Source organism: Coenobita brevimanus, chromosome 68 (genome assembly GCF_032717465.1).
Source record: "Coenobita brevimanus isolate Jiangsu-jjx chromosome 68, ASM3271746v2, whole genome shotgun sequence".
NCBI classification, from domain to species: Eukaryota; Metazoa; Arthropoda; class Malacostraca; order Decapoda; family Coenobitidae; genus Coenobita; species Coenobita brevimanus.
In genome coordinates, this window is record NC_137021.1 from 44,653,891 (window position 1) to 44,674,902 (window position 21,012).

General features: G+C 40.9%; 1 protein-coding gene across 1 annotated transcript; it reads right to left on the reverse strand.

Annotated features, from left to right (window-relative positions):
* Positions 1 to 14,420: 14,420 nt before the first annotated feature.
* On the reverse strand, positions 14,421 to 19,622 carry LOC145405773 (uncharacterized). Its single transcript, XM_080277009.1, has 5 exons — positions 19,603 to 19,622; positions 18,244 to 18,384; positions 17,129 to 17,320; positions 15,019 to 15,119; positions 14,421 to 14,600 (listed from the first exon to the last, which is right to left on the reverse strand). Exons 2-5 carry the CDS (start codon positions 18,362 to 18,364, stop codon positions 14,556 to 14,558), a joined length of 459 nt encoding a protein of 152 aa, XP_080133135.1. The 5' UTR covers positions 18,365 to 18,384; positions 19,603 to 19,622; the 3' UTR covers positions 14,421 to 14,555.
* Between the last annotated feature and the right edge of the window lie 1,390 nt (positions 19,623 to 21,012).

Below are 21,012 nucleotides of genomic sequence, written 5' to 3' on the forward strand. Positions count from 1 at the left end.
TATATATATATATATAATAAAAATAGACAGATATATATATATATATATATATATAGATATATGTAATATAAATAGACAGATGGGTAAATAGATATAGATAGATCGATCGATTCAGTATCTACACCATCTGTCCCGTTAAAATCTTCAACAGGATTATCCCTTAATATTTAGCAATACACAGCTCAATCCTTCATTGTCTCTTAATATCCTTGGATTTTCTTTCTCTACTAATCTTGAAAAGATCATACTGCCACCCTTGCAAAATCTCCTTCCAAGTGTTTACGTACACTAAACCGACTCCGTGTTTTCGTTACAATACACAGCTGCTGACTTTGTGTAGGGGTCTTATTTGCCCGTTTGTGGAGTACATCTAGCATGTTTGGGGTTAGAGTCGTTCACCACATACCGTTCTTGTATACAGGGTGGAGTCAAAGGCTTATCGTCTATTAACATCTCGTCTCTCACTGACTCTCTTCACTCTCTCTCTCATATCAGCAGTGTTGTATTTTTCTTTCTGCGCTATCGCTATTTCAGTGATTTTCTGAAACGTCTACTTGCACCCCTCGTCCATTTTGGCAGGCGCGTAGAACATTTCTGGCAGCACACTCTCACCCCTTCTCTGTCCAGCTGTCTAATGCAAGAGTTAACCGATACTGTCAGTCATTCAAGTATGCAGCAGTTCAGCTCCGGAACTGGCTTGATTCTTCCTTTGTGACCCCAATAATATTTAGGATCTTCAGTTTTCCATTGTTGTGATTTGTTTTCCGTGTAAGGAAGAAATTTTGGGGTTTTTAGTTTTGGGTTGTTTTTTTTCCATGCATGAAAAGTTATGATTTTCGATTGCTTGTATCTGCTACTTTCGTCTGATGCATTTTAAAGAAGGGTTCTTTTTTTCTTGTTCCACGGGACATCTGTCAGTATTTTTCCATGTCTCTCCGAACACTGCTACGTTTGCTGTACAACGACTTCGTTCGCTTCAGTGTGGTAAACCCGCAGCAGCCGACACTGATGATATTATATATGGCCGGGTAGTGTCGTCATTGTCAGTTGCTGCGGACTCACCACACTGACTTTCAAAGTCCATGGAGACAATAGGATGGATGGATAGTGTGAAGAGAGCGTTGGATGCGAGAGGGATGTCTGTTCAGCAAGGAAGAGTGACTGCATTTGACAGAAGTGATCGGAGAAAAATTGTAAATGAATTAGTGATGATGCAGCCCTGAGGGCATATTCTCCCGCATTCGGTCTGATCAGCTGAGCAGGTCAGGTGTACGTAAGGGGATGAATCCATTATGATGTGGCAGGGGTGTACCATCTCTTCTGTCGGGCCCTGCTGGAGATGTCTCTGATTGTAATGCGCACTTGACCCTCGTGCGGTGTGGTGCGGTGAGGGTCTGTTCCTTCTCGCTTTGGGTCTAAGATCCGAATGAATGTGTTTATGTCGATGAGTAAATTGAGAGTGTGTCGACCTGTCTCGGCTACCTTCCACTTTTGGGGGAAGCACCCTAGGTATATCGATAGATAGACAGGTGGAGAAAAAATAAGAGAGACGACCGGACTCTTCATGCCGACTGCTCATCCCAAGGTTTCGTTTCCAATATATATATATATATATATATATATATATATATATATAATTATCATCATCATCATCATCCAATCCTACGTTGTCCGATGAGGAGCGTAGGACCCCGGGACTAGGCAAGTTGGTCCTGACATTTAAGATGATAGTGACCAGCCTCACTTATCACTGAGTGGCATTTCGTGAGCAATAAGCCCCAACCACCTCTTGGATATAAACTTTCAGCGGCTCAATTCGATTAGAGCGCCGTAATTACCCATTAAACCACCAGGCGCCAATATTTGGTTATATGGTTACCACCCAGCGTGGTGAATAGTTTCCTGGTGTACAGGAAACCATTTGGCTTGTCACTCGTTGTAGAGTCACCCCCAGGCAGAAGGAAGAGGAAGTATACGAGGGGCGTTCAAAAAGTTTCGGCAACAGGGTAATAAAAGCAAAATCAATAGAGATACCCATTTATTGAAGTTCACACTCCTTCAACATACTCTCCTCTAAGGTTTACACACTTCTAGAGCCGTGTCATCCACTTAACAAAGCACTGCCAGTACTCAGAAACAGGTATACTCTTCAGTTCTGAATTTATCATCCTGGCAAAGTCCTGTTCCCTTCCAAGAGGATTAAAGTTTTTCTGACAATTTAGGGAATAGCCAAAAGTCACACGGTGCCAGGTCAGGACGGCACCGTGTGAACGCCCCTCGTATATATATATATATATATATATATATATATATATATATATATACACACACACACACACACACACACAGATTGCCAGACGCCTTAATGACGTAAGAGGTGGCCACAAACAAATCGCCTCCATTTCGCCCTGTTCCCCGCCATTTTACTGCCTTGCTTCCAGCTCACAACCTCCTCTCTCATATACCTCTTCATCCCTCCATCTCATCCTTGGCTTCCCCTTCCCTCTCCCCCCTTCCACCTCACTCACATACACTCTCCTCGTCAGTCTCTTACTCTCCATCCTCTCCACATGGCCAAATCACTTCAGTGTGTTTCTCCTAACGCTCCCTATCAGATCCACGTCCACACCAGAACGCTCCTTCACTTCCTCATTTTTTCAGGCTCTCTCTCCGTGTGACTCCACATGCTCCTCTCAAGTAACTCATTTCAGTTGCTCTCACTCGAAACTTCTGTCCCTCCAACAAGGTCCAAGCTTCACTTCCCTACGTTAGAGTTGGTATCACAATACTGTCATATAGCTTTTTCACTTCCATGCTCACTTCCCTGTTTCTTATCACTGCTTTCAAGGAACCAGCACCAACCTCACTGTAAATTCACTGATTTCACTTCTCTCGAAGACCGTAACTTTACTCTTCCCCACATTCACCTTTAGATTCCGTTTCTTGCACATTCTCCCAGACTCATCCACCAAACCTTGCAGCTTCCCTTCGTCATAACTTAACAACACATTATCATCTACAAACAACAGTACAGGAAGTTTCCAAACACTGCCCTCTCTCATTAGGGCCGCTCCAACATCCACTGCCCTACCTTGTACCTCTTTTATAACACCATCCATATACAGATTGAACAGCCATACAGATATGACACATCCCTGTTTCAGTCCAACCATCAAATAGAAAATTTCAATCATTTGACTTCCATACGCACTGCAGCCATAGCACCCTCATACATACTCTTCACAGCATTCAACAACTTTCCATCTACTCCATATATTCTTAATACTTTCTACAATCTTTGTCAATCCACCCTGTCATATGCTTTCTTCATATCCATGAAGGCAGCATACAACTTCGTTCCCTTCTCTAGAAACTTTTCCACTAAAGATCTAAGAACGAATATTTGATCTACACAACCTCTTCCATTCCTAAAACCTCCCTGTTTTTCTCTAACTGATTCCTCTGTTATTTTCCCAAGTCTGTCAATATACTTTTCCTATTACACTAAGAAGACAGATGTCCCTATGATTACCACATACTTGTTTTTCCTCTTTTCCTTTGTACAGGGGAATAGTTATACCTGACTTCCAATCCTCCAGGACTCTGCCTTCCTCCCAGGCCAATCTGCACATTTTCCATATCCATTCTACTACTATCTCTCTCCTGTGCTTCAGCATTTCACCACACACTCCATCAGTTCCTGGGACTTTCCCCATTGTAAATTTCTTCATTGCATCCACAACTTCCATCCTACTGATTTCTTCCTCTCTTCTCACATTCCTTCGTCTCCCAGCCATTCTCCAGTCACTTACACTCGCATTACTTTCATTGTCTATGTTCAACAATTCCTTAAAGTGTTTTCTCCCTCTGCTCACTTTTTCACCCTTCTCGACTAGTAATCTTCCATTTTTACTTTCCCTCCCCAACTAACTTCTTTGGCAACCTGTCTAACTCTCTTTACCTCTTTCCAGAGCATTTTCTTACATTCCCTCCACTTCACACTCAGATTCCTTCCAAATTCCTCATCCACTCTCTTCTTACTCTCTCTTAGCAGCCTTTTCTCCTCTCTCTTGCTCTCTACATATAACTCTTTCTTCCGTCTCTCAACTTCTTCCACGCCCCTGTTTCTCATCCACACAATATATGGTATATATCTTCTTTTGTGCCACAACCTCTCTCACCTCTTCATTCCGCCATGCTATTCCGTGCATCCCCTGTCGTCTTCTCTTTACCAAACACACCACATCATTTGCTGCACAAATTTCTTCTTTGAATATCTTGCACACACATTCCACGTCCCCCATCTGCTTCAGTCCATATTTTACCAATCGCTCCTCCACTTCCCTCTTATATTCTGCCATTTTGTATACATACATACATATATATATATATATATATATATATATATATATATATATATATATATATATATATATATATATATACATATATATATATATATATATATATATATATATATATATATATATATATATATATATATATATATATATATATATATATATATATATATATATATAAGATTTGTGACACTGCTAGTGTTGTCCTCGTTATTATAATTACCTCTGCCAATGTGGTTATGTTTTTACAGACCTCGGCTTGTTTGTATGTTTGTTTGTCGGTCTGTTAGCTTCTTTACTCAAAAAGTTATGAACGGATTTTGATATAATTGTGTTGATGGTTGGGCCATGGGTCATGGAAGAAATGATAAGATTTTTGGGCTGATCCGGATCCGGAGTATCCCGCACAATATCTGAAAAAATTCTCTGTGAATTTAAATGTAATTTTGTGGGAAGGTGGGGCATGGAGCAAGAAAGAATTGATTAAATCTGGGGACGCATCGGGATCCGGGTCAGCATCCTGTATCCTGGGATCCGGATCCGGATCCTTTTTAATGGCAGTGGCATTGGCGGAGGTATGTGCTCTCTCAGTACTTTCTTCTTATTATGGCATTGGTGATGATGATTACTTGCATTATTATTTGTTAGTATTGCGTGTCTGCCCTTTACTCTTTACCTTCCTTCGTCTTCTGTTTTTCTTTCCTTCATTCTTTCCTCTTCCTTCTGCCTACAGGTGACTTTACACTCCCTCTTCTGTCTTTCTTACCTTCATTCTTTCCTCTTCCTTCTGCCTATGGGTGACTCTAAACTGAGTGACAAGGCAAATGGTTTCCTTTACACCAGGAAACCATTTACTCCGCTGGGTGGTAACCATATAACTAAATTATGGGGTCGGGTGGTTTAGTGGGCAATTATGGCTCTCCAATCCGATTGGGCCTGTGCAGGTTTATATCCAAGGAGTGGTTATGGCTTATTACTCACGTCATGCCACTCAGGATGAGTCAGGCTGGTCACTCACTTCAAGTGTCAGGAGCAACTTGCCGAGCCCCCGGTTTCTACGCCTTTCATCGGGCAACATAGGATTCGATGTTAGATTGATGGATTAATATAATAATAATAATAATAATAATAATAATAATAATAATAGTTAGTAGTAGTAGTAGTAGCAGTAGTAGTTGTTGTTGTAGTAGTAGTAGTAGTAGTAGTAGTAGTAGTAGTAGTAGTAGTTGTAGTATTTATTATGATTATGATGATCATGATCTTGATGAATATTATTGTTATTATTATTATTATTATTATTATTATTATTATTATTATTATTTTTATTATTATTATTATTATTATTATTAACTCGGAAATGGAGGTTATGTTTTTCCCTTCAATGGTTTTTCTGATAACAGGATTTCTCAAAAAGTTATTAACTGATTATGATGTAATTTTGTGTAAGGGTGGGCAATAAGCCAAGGAAGAAATTACTAAATTTTTTGCCGGATCCGGATCCGGATCCGGAGTATCCCGCACAGTATCTCCAGAAGTTGTCTATGAATTTCACTGAAATTTTGCGGAATGGTGCCCCTTGGAAAAAGAAAGAATTGTTTGAATTTGGCGGTGGATCTGGATCCTGGTCCTATATCCACGGTTCCGGGTCTGGGATTACTGAAAAAGTTATGAACCGGATTTGATGACATTTTGTGGAAGGGTGGGTCATGGATCGAGGAAGAAATGATTAAATTTTGGTCCGGATCCGAATGCGGATCCGGGGTATCCCGCACAATATCCAAAATTTATTTTATGAATTTCACAGAGATTTTGTGGAATGGTTCGCCATGGACCAAGAAAGACTTGTTTAAATTTAGGGTCGGATCCGGATCAGGATCCTGTATCCACGGATCCAGATTCGGGATTGCTTAAAAAGTTATGAATATATTGTGATGAAATTTTGTAGAAAGGTGGGCCATGGACCATGGAAGAAATGATTAAATTTTTGGGCGGATTCAGATCCGGTGTATCCGGCACAATGTCTCCAAAAGTTCTCTGTGAATTTCAATGAAGGTTTGTGGAAGGGTGGGCCATGGGTCAGCAAAGAATTGATTAAATTTTTGGGTGGATCCCTATCCTCTATCCACGGATCAAGATCCTTTTTAATGGCAATGGCGTTGGCAGAGGTATGTTCTGTCTAAAGACTTTCTAATTAATCTTATTGCTTCTTATAGCCGAGGTCGACCGATCAATTGCACCTCCACAAACTTCTACCTTTCATTTCCTCCACTTACCACGCACTGGATTTCTCTCTTATCACTTATTATTTCATATAAATTTCATTCCCTCTCAGATATACTCTTCTTACTAATAATTCCCGACACATTAACACATCTGACTCTGCCAATTTCTCCTGTAATTGGCTAAATGGTAAGATAGAGCTGGTGAATTTAGGAACATATTTCTTAAGGTAATGAAGTTAATAAGCATCTGCTGGTGTGGCGTGAATCATTTGCCTTCAGTATGCTTCTGGGAGGAAGAACACATGCTTAAGTATAAGGAACAGAAGCCTGCAAGCTGGTGTTAGGTGCGGCCACACTTGTTGGAAACATGTGATCGACAAGACGAAGCGACCCACCGGGTGAGAGCCGCTACAGTATCTGAGTCATAACGTTGGACGGACCCCTGAGCCTCGTTTCCTTTTGTCAGTCACATATTTGGAGCAAGTGTGGCCGCGCACTTACACACGCTTAGATACACATTAGACACCATTAAAGCATTTGCCCGCCCCGCGTGCGCACACACACACACACACACACACACACACACACACACACACACACACACCGCTCGCTGACGCAGTGGTAACGTTCTCGCTTGCCATCTGGTAGACGGGAGTTCGCGCCTCGCTCAGGTTGCGAAAAGTTTCACTGACGAAGTGGGTGGTTACTGTCCCCCTTGAGCAAGGGGACGGGTGTGTGGGTGTGTGAAGATCACAGCCTTGCCCTTAGATCGGACTATATGAGCTCTCAGCTCCCTTCCGGGAGGGTAAAATGCTGACGATCACGACCATCAAGTGATCCTGACCGACCCGGTGAATTTTAAATTACACACACACACACAAAACAGCAGCCTGAGTCAGTCCACTGCATGGCAAAGACCTCTGTCATCTTTTTCCATCCCGTCCTTCAATATTAGCTATTAGCCTGGTTCATGGAATACCAGCAAATTTCGGCATTTCATGTCTCTATTTCGCTCTTTGTCTGGCTCTTCCCCTCATACATGTCGGGCTTGCATTTCCGTTGCCCTGGTTGTCCGTCTTTTGTCCGCTATACCAGGGACTTGCCCTGTCCATATTATCTACCTTTTTCCCTTATCCACGAATCTTTCTTTTCATGTCTAAAAGTTGTCTTAGTTGCCTGGTTATTAACTATAATATGGTCAACTGTCGCGTAGCTACCAAACAGTCCGGTTTGTTCACATGACCGGTGTGCATCTATAGCAGAACTAATTCATATATTCTCTTAATGTTTACTTTAAACATCTCGCGAAGAGTCTTTGTCTTTTGTTCAGCGTAGTCACCTGAATCCTTAATAAGATTATTGGGGCGATCGTCTTCACCTTCTGCTTTATCCATAATCATTCCTCCAAAGACTCTGTTTATTTCAGTTCTATTGCTGGGCATTATTATGTCCACTATTTCCATATCCTGGACTGTCTCCTGTGTCATAATTTTATTCTATTCAGATCTCTTTAGATATATTTTTTTCCTCCAGTAGCATCTTTCAGAGGTGACATTTGGTGTCTTCCCATTCTAAGCATCCACCTGTTTCCTTTCGACTTTCATAATTCCTTGAATTTCAACCCTTCTCATGTTGTACTTCCGGACATCTTGATTTTTCTGTTATTGTTATTTTTTTTAATTGCTGTTTTGTTAGCTCTTGTTCGTTTTATAACGTTCTTACTTTCCTTTACAGATTCCATTGTACTATCAGAAAGTTTGCTGTTGCTGTTTAGAAGTTTCCTTTCTCCTACTTATACATGTGTTCGGTATCTGTTTTTATAAACTGCACATTTATTTGTTCTTTGTCTTGGTCTACTTCATCTATCAGCTGCGAATATTTACTCTGAGCTAACAAACTAATTCTCTCTCACAACTGCAAGATCTGACTGTACTCATTGGATTAAGCTTTCGCCTCTTGTGAGATCCGGTACCACGTAACCCCTCTTTATTGTTTACATGTTACTTATGCCCCTTTCACTAGTTATATTCTTCTCCATAATGTCATGTGTTGTGTCTGTGTAGGTAAACTCTGTGTCATTCTTTGTTTCACCATATGGTCCATTCCAAATTCACTTTCTACACCTCTTTTATTGAAAGAAGGCATTAATCACCTTAAATTTCACCAGCAGAGCCTCTTAAGAATTCTGACAACCCATGACCTTCAGCAGCCCAACCTTCCTTTTTCGTACTTGCCTTAAGTTTTATGTCTCCCATCACAAACGTATGCCAGGTCTTATTAATTTCAGGATTTTCTTTACAACTTAATAAAATTTCTTTTCTCTCTTCGAACTTATAAGCATGTGTTGAAACATATACTTGGATGATAGTTTTCCTTCTTTTATAAAATTCTGTTATAAGGTGTCCTCTTGTTTCATATACTTTATACTGAAGTCTTTTTCATTATAACCATTTATTATTGACCAAAAATCATAAGGCATGTTGCCTCTTTTCATGTTTGCTTTTGTATCGCAGGACATAAATATCATGCAGTTCTACAAATGCCTCACCAGGTGTTGTGACCTCACTAAGACCTGTGATATCTTTGTTTACATCACTCGCATCCCTGATAAGGAGAACCAACTTGGCTTCACAAGCAACAATGAGGACGTTTCAAGTCCCATGATTTAGTTTCCACACGCGACAAGATTGAGAAACAGACACTCTTCGCACCCCTTGTTCCAGAGTAGGTTTGATCTCGATATGGCCAGTTTCTTCGTTGCTGTTAGGAACTGTGGCCCATGATTTGATAGAACTAGTTGTATTTGTTTAGGTGTGAGGTGGTTGCTCACGGGGCCAAGTCAGCCACTTACTGCGTGGTAAGATTTTTCTTGTGATGCCTAACAAGGAACCTGTCTAGTATGGCTGCACCAGACTAGTATAGCTCCGCTGGTGACTGAGATGCACAAGCTTCCTCGCCACGACAAGCTTGTGTTCCTTTAGAGAAGTACCTCTCATAATTACATTAAAAATCTGAATAGGTTAATTTCTTAGTATTTTTTGAAGGACTGTAGATTTTTTTTGTGTCTGTTTCTTTAGTTTTCTGTAAAAAAAAAAATGTTAGTTATTACCATTACTTAAAGCCATTTATAAAACTGCAAGGTCTTTGTTATACTGAGGTCACAAAAACTGCGCAAGATGCTTGTAGGATTTAATTCATGAAAATACATAGAGTTATAAATAGAAACTACATACTAGTCCAGAAATACGCAATTAGTACGAGTGATGTGTGTGTTGTGTGGTGTGGGAGCGTGAAAGGTGAGAGGAAAAGGATGGAGAAAGAGGAGAGGGATGGTGAAAAGGAAAGGGGGGGGGAGACAAAAATTAATGTGAGAAGGAAGAGGGCCTGTGGGATGAAGGTGGAGAGGGGAGAGGAGGGTGATGAGGGAAGAAGGAAAATGGATGACGGGAAAGAAGGGAAATAGATAGAGGAATAAGGTAAAGAAAGATGAGGTATAATGGATAGAATGTGTAGATGGGTGAGGATGGAGATGAGGGGAGAGGAGAAGGGAGAGTTAGAACTGAGGGGTGACGGAAAGAATGAAGAGGAGAAGATGGAGAAAAGGAAAAAGAGTGATTGGAAGGTAAAGAGGAGATAAAAAGAGGAAAAGAAGAGAGAGGAAGCATGTGATGTGGCGCATTTTGGTAGTGTGTGTTGTAAACCTAGTTAGTACGATGACGTTCTTATAAGTTCATTCATGCACCACCAGACAGCTGATTAGTCTTCAAAAGTAATATTTGTACGTGAGGTAAAAATGGAAGTGTGGAGTGCTGTACACTGACATATTAGGTAAGGTGTGATATGGTGATTGTGATATGGTTTGGTGGTATTGTGTTCCTGGCTACACACACACACACACACACACACACACACACACACACACACACACACACACACACACACACACACACACACACACACACACGAGGTACTGGTTCAGGTTCAAGTAGGTCTAGTTTGTTCCGTGGGTTCCATGTGTTCAAAAACATCCAGTCTTCATACAGTTGATGATGTCCATCTGTGCGCTAGGGAGAAAGTGAGATGGAAGATTTTTTGTGTGCGGGTGGGTGGATAGGTGGATGTGTGAGATTGAGAGAGAGAGAGTGAGGAGAAAGTGAGAACCAAGAAAACAAGAGGAGGAGGAGAACATGAGTGGTATGAGATTAGGAGAGAGGGAAAGTGGAGGAAGAAGAAAGGACGAAAAAAAAGGGGGAGAGAAATGAGAAGAAGAACAGAAAGGAAGGATTAGAGAAAAGGAGAGAGAGAGAGAGAGAGAGAGAGAGAGAGAGAGAGAGAGAGAGAGAGAGGGAATACAGAGGGAGATAAGAAGGTATGAGAGGGGGTAAGGAGGCAGAGACAGGTAAGTCCCACACAGGTGTCGTGGCACCAATGATCTTACGTAGTGAGCACCTAAACACGCTGTTCCTCCACCTCTCTCTCTCTCTCTCTCTCTCTCTCTCTCTCTCTCTCTCTCTCTCTCTCTCAAATACACACACACACACACACACACACACACACACACACACACACACACCTACACACAACAACCTGAATCTGTCCACTGCTGGGCGAAGACCTCTCTCATGACTTTCCATTCCGTCCTACACTAATGGCTATTAGCCTGTTCCACTGCATACCAGCAAATTTCCGAATACCAGCAAATGTCCGCATTTCATATCTCCGTTTGTCTCCTTGTGTAGATCTTCCTCTCACTCATCTCGGGCCTGTCTCTCCGTTGCCCTGGTTGTCTGTCTGTTGTTTGCTCTACCTGGGACATGACCTGTTTATATTACCTACTTTTTTCCCTGCTCTCCGGGAAACTCTCTTTTAATGTTAAAAGTTTTCTTAGTTGCTTTGTTAAAAACTTTTATATGGCCAACTGTGTCGTAGCTGAGAAACAGTCCAGTTAGTTCACTTCGCTGGTCTGCATCTATAGCAGAACTAATTCTTATTTTTTCTTGATTTTTACTTTAAGCATATTGTAAAAAGTCTTCATCTCCAAAGTCACATGTATCTTTAATGAGATCATTGGTGCGATCGTCTTCATCTCCTCCCCTATCCATATTCATTCCAGTTTATTTATTTATTTATTTTTTTTACTCTATTGCTGGGATTTTCTCTGTCCACTATTTCCATATCCTGAACTGGCTCTTCAGTCACAGTGTTACTCTTGTACAGTTTAAAATAAAAATATTCTGTTTAGTTCACATTTATTTATTTTTTTTCTCCAGTAACATCTTTCAGGGGAGAAATTTGTTTTTTTCCCATCCCAAACTTCCACCTGGTTTCTTTCGACTTACACAGTTCCTTGAAGTTTATTCAACCTTGCTGATGTTATACTTGTGGACATCTTCGTTTTTCTTTTGTTATTAATTTTTTGTTCAGTTGCTCTTCCATGCTTCGTTATTAGCCAGTGTTTGAACAGTGGAATTCCAGTCACTTTTATTTACAATTACATTTAGTTTATGAAAATTAGCCTTCTTGTACTCGATCACTTTCTCGCAACTACTGTAGCATTATCTTTATTGAATTTAAGTTTAATATTGGTATACAGTGGTCATTTACTAAATTCTTCTGAAGAGAGAGAGAGAGAGAGAGAGAGAGAGAGAGAGAGAGAGAGAGAGTGTATACAGTTTACCGCCTCATAATTCGCAGCATTATAAATCATCTGACACCATCAGTTTTTCCATAATTGGCCAAATTTGTAAGTTTTGGCTGCCGAATTAGCATAAGTATTTATTAAGCTTACTAGGGCAATAACTTCTGCTGGCGTTTATCGTTTGCATGCGGCATGCCTCTTGAAGGAAGAACATTTGTATAAGTATAGAGGAGCAGATCCTTCCAGACTGGTGTTAAAACACACTTGTATACTCATCACACACACACACACACACACACACACACACACACACACACACACACACACACACACACACACACACACAATATATATATATATATATATATATATATATTATATATATATATATATGTAATTTTTTTTTCAGTATATGTATATGTATATACAGTATATTCAGTATCTACATCTGTCCCGTTAAAATCTTCCACAGGAATATCCCATAATATTTAACAATACAGCGTTCAGTCCTTCATTGTCTCATAATATCCTTGGGTTTCCTTTCTCTACGAAACTTGAAAAGATTATACTACCTGCTGTGCAAAATATCTTTCGAGGAGATTAAGTGCACTAAGCCGACTCTGTGTTTTCGTTACACTACACAGCTGTTGACTTTGTTTTACGATGTTATTCGCCCGTGTGTGGAGTACATATAGCATTTTTGTGACTCGTTCCCCACATACAGTTCTTCTAAACAGGATGGAGTCAAAGGCTTATCGTCTATTAACATCCCCTCTCTCACTGACTTCAACCTGTCCCTCTTCTCTGCAGTGTTGTATCTCTGTCTCCGCACCATCGCTGTTTCATTGATTTTCTGAAACGTCTGCTTGCATCCCTCGTCCATTTTGGCATGCGCTTAGAAAATTTCTGGCAGCACACTCTCACCCATTCTCTGTCTAGTTGTCTAATGCAAGAGTTAACCGATACTGTCAGTCATTCATGTACGCAGCAGGTCAGCTCCGGAACTGCCTTGTTCAGCCTGTATTTTCCTTTGTGACCCCAGTTCCTTCTCAGAATAAATGGACCTTCAATTTTGCATTGCTTTTTTTTTTTTTTTTTTTTTTTTCCGTGTAAAAAGAACTTTTGGGTTTTTAGTCTTTGGTTGTGTTTTCGATGTATGAAAAACTTACGTTTTTCGATTGCTTGTATCTGCTACTTTCGTCTGATGCATTTTAAAGAAGGGTTCTTTTTTTCTTGTTCCACGGGACATCTGTCAGTATTTTTCCATGTCTCTCCGAACACTGCTACGTTTGCTGTACAACGACTTCGTTCGCTTCAGTGTGGTAAACCCGCAGCAGCCGACACTGATGATATTATATATGGCCGGGTAGTGTCGTCATTGTCAGTTGCTGCGGACTCACCACACTGACTTTCAAAGTCCATGGAGAGAAAAACAGAAGAGACGACCGGACTCTTGATGCCGACTGCTCATCCCAAGGTTTCGTTTGTGAAGGCTCCTAGATTGTAAACATTCCTATATTCTTGACACCTCTTACTTCGGATCAGCGCTGACTACGCCAAAGTCATCTGCTGCATCGCTGCTGAAGATTTAGGACCATCGTTTGACGGAACTCGTCTTTGTTGTTTAGAAAGAGGCTGGTTCTGGTGAGGTAACTCTTCACGTGGTGACATCGATATAGCCGGGCAACATCGCTAACCGGTTATACGAACGTCTCTCAACTATTTCCCTATCCTATGAAAGGAACCTGGTAGATTGCAAGATGGTAAACTACTAGAAAAAGATTTGAGTTATTGCCTCGTATGTCAAGCTGAGGCACTTAGTGTCAGGGGAACAGTTTTCATGTGATCCCTAGTAAAGAAACTTGCCATTGTGATTACACCTGATTAGTATAGTTCCTTTGATGACTGGAATGCACAGGCTTCAGCACCAAGACAGAGCAGTGTTCCCTTGAAGAACTACCATTAAGGGTTATGTTGAAAAGGGAATTATATATATATATATATATATATATATATATATATATATATATATATATATATATATATATATATATATATATATATATATATTACCGTTCCTCAGAGTTCAGGTGGAAATGAATTTATGTGATACTTTTTATCACTTAAATTGCCATTATTCTGAACTGGATAAAAAATATATATGGTCTGTGTATTAGTCAGGTAATAAAAACAATGTAAGATGCTGCTGTGGATTTATTCACATACACACTCGTGCGCGCGCACACACACACACATACACGCACATGCACACAGAATGGAGATTGGTCCTGGTTCGGGTTCACTTGGTTTCAGGTCGGTTCAGCGGGTTCCATCTTATCCAATAACTGACCCAAGCACGCATTTGATGAAATCGAGGAGCTGAGGGGGAGAGAGAGAGAGTTATAGGGGTTATTAATATTTTTTTCAGGATAGACATATAAGTTATAGGGCTTATAGATCTTTTTTAGGAGAGAGAGAGAGAGAGAGACAGACAGACAGACAGACAGACGTTACTGGCGTTATACATTTTTTTTTTTTTCACGTTAGAGATGAGTTATAGAGATTATGGATATTTTTTTCAGTTTAGAACAACCACAAAGTAAAATTTCCGCAAAAGTGATAATGATCATGAAAGTAAGTTTCGTATCTAAAATACATTTTACTACAAAATAATAAGTATCAGATAATACCTCTCTCTGTCTGTCTGTCTGTCTGTCTGTCTGTCTCTCTCTCTCTCTCTCTCTCTCTCTCTCTCTCTCTCTCTCTCACTTTTTCTGTATCTATCTGTCGTACTCACAAAGCCAAGCTTGTTCAGCAGACACAGGATGACGTCCACCAGGTTGTCAAGGCCAAAGATTTTTACCAAGAGATCCAATTTCACCTCAGGTGGTGTGTCGACTGTGGTAGAGGAAGGGGAGAGGGTCGATTAGGTCAAGTGATTAGAGATGCTGCCTTATGTTTGAAAAGACGCAGGGCAGAGCAGGACAGGGCAGGGTAATGAAGAGGAATGCAGGGCAGGGTAATGAAGAGGAAGGCTGGGGAGGGTAATGAAGAGGAAGGCAGGGCAGGTTAATGAAGAGGAAGGCAGGGAAGGACAGCATAATTTAGATGATGGGATGGCAGGGCAAGGCAGGTGAGCAGTGTGAGGAAATGTTGGAGGGGGATTTGACTTAGAGAGAATAAGTCTTTCTCACTCTAGTTCTTTATGAATCAGTGTAAAATCTTCGTCATTGACATCGTTATTATCTTATCATTATCTTAACTCTACATCTCACAAATGAAAACAAAATAGCCAGAAGATTAAAAAGATTTACCATATTACAAATAAAAACAAATTAGCAGGAGGATTAAAAAGATTTACAACGCAACAAAGAAAAACAAATTAGCAGGAAGATTAAAAAGATTTACCACTTCACAAATAAAAACAAATTTGCCCGAAGATTAAACATATTCGCCACATTGAACTACTTGATGAATCCAGTTTGCCAGAATAAACTGAAAATAAGTCTTCATATTAAAAGGGAAGAAGTTTATCGAATAGAAGAAAAGCCGAGGTGATGACATCCAACAAACAGATGGAGTAGAACTCTTATTCAGCATGATCGTTTTAAAACAGAAGGAAATATAGTATTGTAGGAATTTAAAAGTGGCCAAAGCACCAGATAGAACTAAGGGACCTGAAGCAAGTCGTAGGATAGGAGAAGAGGAATATTAGGGCACTGTGCAGCGTGGGGAAGAAGGAGTCAGGGTAGGAACGCAAAGTGACCCTGACGGTCCTGTATTGATGCAAGCAGCGATCCTTGAATACTGGGGACCGAAAAAGCGTGGAAGTGCTGGTGACGAAGTTCTCCAGGTCTGTATGTGGAGTTAGATGACATAGCAGAGTGAGAAATGACTCTGAAAGAGCTTGAAAGACCAGGGACGCGTTAAAGTAGACGTCGTGCAATGGAATGGGCAGATCAGGGTATGTTATCTTATAGCCAATAGAGAGAAGGTTTGGTGGGAGATTGATGACAGTATACAGATTAGAAGTGGAGTTAATGAGGGATATGATGAGGTCTAGACGAAGGTGGAAGGATAGTGCTGAAACAGATTTTTAACTAGAGTTGTGACCATCCAGGAGTGTGAGAAGTGTGTACGGTATAAAGCAAATTGGAATGAAGTGGTTTAGGGGAGAACAACTCTACCAGTAACCTGTGAGAGCAAGAAGTGAAGCAGCTGGGGTAAACCGTGAATAAGAAGAGGATGGAGTGAAGGAATTTTAAGATAACTTTATGTAGACGATTAAATTAGACAGCCGAGAAACAGAATGAGAGAGGCTGAGGTTGCTTTCTCCTGCTTTCCGGCACCACCAACCTGGAATGAGTAACATGTAGTGAGAGTAGAATAAAGTCATTGTACTGCCACTAAAGTAATATAAACCAGAGAAAAACAAAATCACATGAAATAAAGGTATGGTATTGGCGCCAGAGTGAAACAAAATTGCATAAAAGTCCAGGATATGAGAGTCAGAGTAAAACAGAATCACACAACATAAAGTTAAGGTATGGGAGCTAATCATATAACATATAGCATGGGTATGAGAGCCAGATTTAAAAAATCACATAACATAAACCTGTGCTATGAGAGGCGGGGTAAAACAGTATGAAAATCAGCGTATCACAGAGTGACTGTATCAAAATAAGCGTATAACAGAGTAACTATCAAAATCAGCGTAAGACAGAGTGACAATATGAAAATCAGCGTAAAACAAAGTGGCAATATGAAAGTCAACGTAAAACAGTGACAATATGAAAATCAGCTTAAAATGAGTGACATTATGAAAACCAGCGAAAGAGAGAGAGTGACATTGTGAAATCAGTGTAAAACGAGTGACTAGGAAAATCAGCGTAAAATAGTGACATTACGTTTAATCTGAGCGAGAAGGTCCACATCCACTACCAGATTCAACTCTGCGATGCAGTCTTTCAAAATTCCGATTACTAAGTCCAGCAGTTCTTGGGTGAGGTCTCCGCAGAGTATGTCAAGTTCCTTGAGGCAGTCTAACACGTTGTTCTTGCACACGATTGATAACAGCGGCAGCTTACATACTACTCCGACTGTAGACGGTTGGGAGAAAATGGTTATTAGAGGCGGGGAGGAAATGGTTATTAGAGGCGGGGAGATAAGAGGGAGGCACGGAAGGCTTATGAAAGAGGAAGGAGGAAAGAGTGAAACAACGGAGGAAACAGGAAGAGCGGAGAAAACGGGAGAGCAATTGGTAGACAGTTCAAGGTAGTGAATCTCTCCTTCACCTATTGGTTTGACTGTGGAGAGTTAAGGAGAGTGTTAGTAGAAGAGCAGGCCGAGGAGGAGGCAAAGGAAGAACGGAAACGACTGAGATAAGCGGAAAAGAACGGGGAGGCAGAGAGAGAGGAAGAAAGGCCCTTCCTCATATGCAGCTTTGCGTGTGTGAATGGTTTAGACTTTAGAACATAGGAATATAAATCTAAGTGTATTATCTGATGGAAGTTTTGGTAGGTTCGACCCATCCATTACTACTAAAATATTGCAAATAAAGTAACTTCTTTATAGTAAGCTTGTGACAATAGGAGATTGACCCTGAGTTATAGAACGACTGCGAAACTGTCTTTCAGCAATCTTCATAAGTGGGTATTGAGTAAATGAATGAGTGAGATGGAGCATCCTTTGGAGTATGAGTGAACCTGCATGGGGTGAAGCGAGTGTGAGTGTTTGTGGGAGTTAATTAAGACTGAGGGAGTGAGAGTATATAGTAGAAACGTTCTTTCAGCTGCGTTAGCTTTAGTGCCTGTGTGAATGATATGTGTAAGTGAATCAATAAGTACAATAAATACTGCTAAATGGATGTGTGTGTGTGTGTGTGTGTGTGTGTGTGTGTTATATCTGATACCATCTGATACCAGCGAGTGTACGAATGCCTGTGTGAATGAATATGCATGTTAAAAGGAGAACCATCGAATGAGAGTGACATTCAGACGGCAACCAAAACACAACCACATACGAATCCCATCAAGAAGAGAGCCAAGTAAGCCGCTGGACCCGTTGCAGGGCAATAGACTCAGTGCCTGACTTCCTCCGGCCAGAAGACCCATGACGAAGAGGCTAAGAAGGGCGATCCTCATGGTGGTGGTGGTGGTGGTGCCTGTAGGGGAGAGCGAGAGAGTGAGTGTGAGAGTGGGGACGGTAGGTGAAGGGAGGGAGCGTGGAGAGTGAGTTGGAAAGTAATGAAAGCAAATAAGGGGAGGGAGAGTGAAGGATGTGTTAGGAGTGAGATGGGAAGTGGTAAGTGGAGGGTGAGTGGGCGATGAATGGGGGTGTGTGTGTGTGTGGGATTCGGGAAGGAATATAGAGGGAGGGAAATTGGGGGATGAGTGAGCAATGTCTCTGAAAGTCGGGAAGGAATGTAAAGGGTGGGAGAATGTAGCGTGAGTGGGGAATGAGTATGGCAGCCATAAGGCAGGTAAAGGGTGGGAGAGTGAGGGATGAATGGGCAGTGAATGAGGAAGTGGTAAGGCAGGTATGAGAAGGGAGCGTGAGGGATGTGTGGGGAGTAAGTGTCGGAGTGGAGATGGAAAATGAGGGAAGGGTGAGCGAGGAGTGGAGAATTAGTAGAGTTACCAGCTTATCTTCCTTTTAACCGTAATTTGTCCCAGATTTACGTGTTTTTGCAGCTTATTTCACGCACCTCAGTGGTAGGATATGACAAAGCTTCGTCGTTACATCCTTTCTTTGACTATCTTCATATTCTAGTGTTAACCTCTTATTGCAAATCAGCATTCACGATGGAGAGATTATGAGAGAAAATAATAAAGTTAGAGAAAAATAATGCCAAGAGAACCAAGGATCAAACAACTCCCGATATATTTTTTAAATTCTTCGGTAAAGCTCTTTTCCTGTTAAAAGATACTCAGCGATAAAAAAAAAATATATATATATATATATAGAAAAAATGAAATCTTTCTTGAATTTTTCTGTATATTACCAAGAGGGAATAAGGTAATAAAATTATGGCTATAGATCTTGAGTGAGTGATTATCAAAGTGTCATCGAGATTTGTTGCCGCAAATGTACACAATTAGAGTAACTTACTTTGCTCTAGGATGTAAAAGCTTTCGGTTTTCTCTAAGTTAATCAAGCAATTTAGGCAATTCTGTAGCAGTGTTTTTCGCATAACTAAAGAAAATCAGATGGTTTTACCGCTTACATAACAAAAACGATTTAGTACAAGTGAAAGGATAACCAGTGTTAATAGAGATTTTTACATTTTTTCACAACGAGAAGTGCCCAGAGGTGAAGAAGTCTTAAGAGGTGGCACGTATAAAATGGGTTGTATCTGAATTAAATTCACAAATGAGGTTACCTGATTCTTCGCTGTGCAAGAGAAGGTGAGTGGAGTGAAGTGGAGAGGTGTGGATTCCGTGTTTTATAGGGAGATGAAACCGAGGAGAATGTAAGGGGAGATGGAAGGGGGGATGTACAGAAGTAAGGGTGAGGTAGTGGGTGGAGAATGGGGCTGGTGGAGGGAAGAAGGAAGGAGAGAGGAGGAAAGAGGGGACGGAGAAGGGAGGGAGCTAGTTAAGGGGATGCGGTGAGAAAGAGAGAGAAGGAGGGAGGGAAAGGGGGAGCAGAGCATGCAAGGAACTTGAGAGAGGAAGGGAGATAATTAGGGGGAGTGAGAAGAGGCGGGATGGAGGAAAGGAGAAAAGATGGTAATAGAGAGGAGGGGAAGGTGGGTAGTGGAAGGAGAGAGAGAGAGAGAGATGGGGGGGGGGTACGTCTATGCCAGATGATCTGCTGTTACCAGTTAAGATTTACGTTGTTCCCAGACTGTTTTATGTCAGTAATAAAAAAACATGGAGAATTGAATTTAAACACACACACACACACACACACACACACACACACACACACACACACACACACACACACACACACACACACACACACACACACCGCGCTGGTGCAGTGGTAACGTTCTCGCTTGCCAACTGGTGAACTGGAGTTCGCGCCTCGCTCGGGTTGCGAAAAGTTTCACTGACGAAGTGGGTGGTTACTGTCCCCCTTGAGCAAGGGGATGGGTGTTTGCATGTGTGAAGGTCACCACCTTGCCCTTAGATCGGACTATATGAGCTCTCAGCTCCCTTCCGGGAGGGTAAAAAGCTGACGATCACGACCATCAAGTGATCCTGACCGACCCGGTGAATTACACACACACACATGGTTAGGGAAAGAATACGGTAGAATATAATAGTCTAAGTATAATTTTTTTCTCTCTGTTTTCTTTTAAGTGTCCTCAGTACAAACATACATACCTTAAGGGAGACATGGATTAGGTCTTGCATTCATTAACTTCTTTACTGCCAGATTTCTCAGCAGAAGTAGAAAAATAAAGCCTGTTATTAGGAAAATGTAATACTTCGTCTGATCTAATCCAATCATCAGTTCTTTCACCATAATATTTTCATCATTTATTGTTCCCCTTTAAGTGTGATAGGAGTGTGAGTTTTCAGTAAGAAGGTAGGAAGTACACTTAATCAAAATACTATAATTAAACGGATGATAGGTTTCAGTACACAGGTGACAGGTGGTTTCAGTACACATGTAATTTGTGGTTTCGCTTTGATTGTTGCTGATCGTGTGTGTGTGTGTGTGTGTGTGTGTGTTTTTACAATTTTTCTGAAAGAATTGTTTACTTCATAATTATGTGGCATAAAGTTTTTTCTTCATTCCGTACTGATTAAATTACTGGCCATGTATAACTATGAGGAGT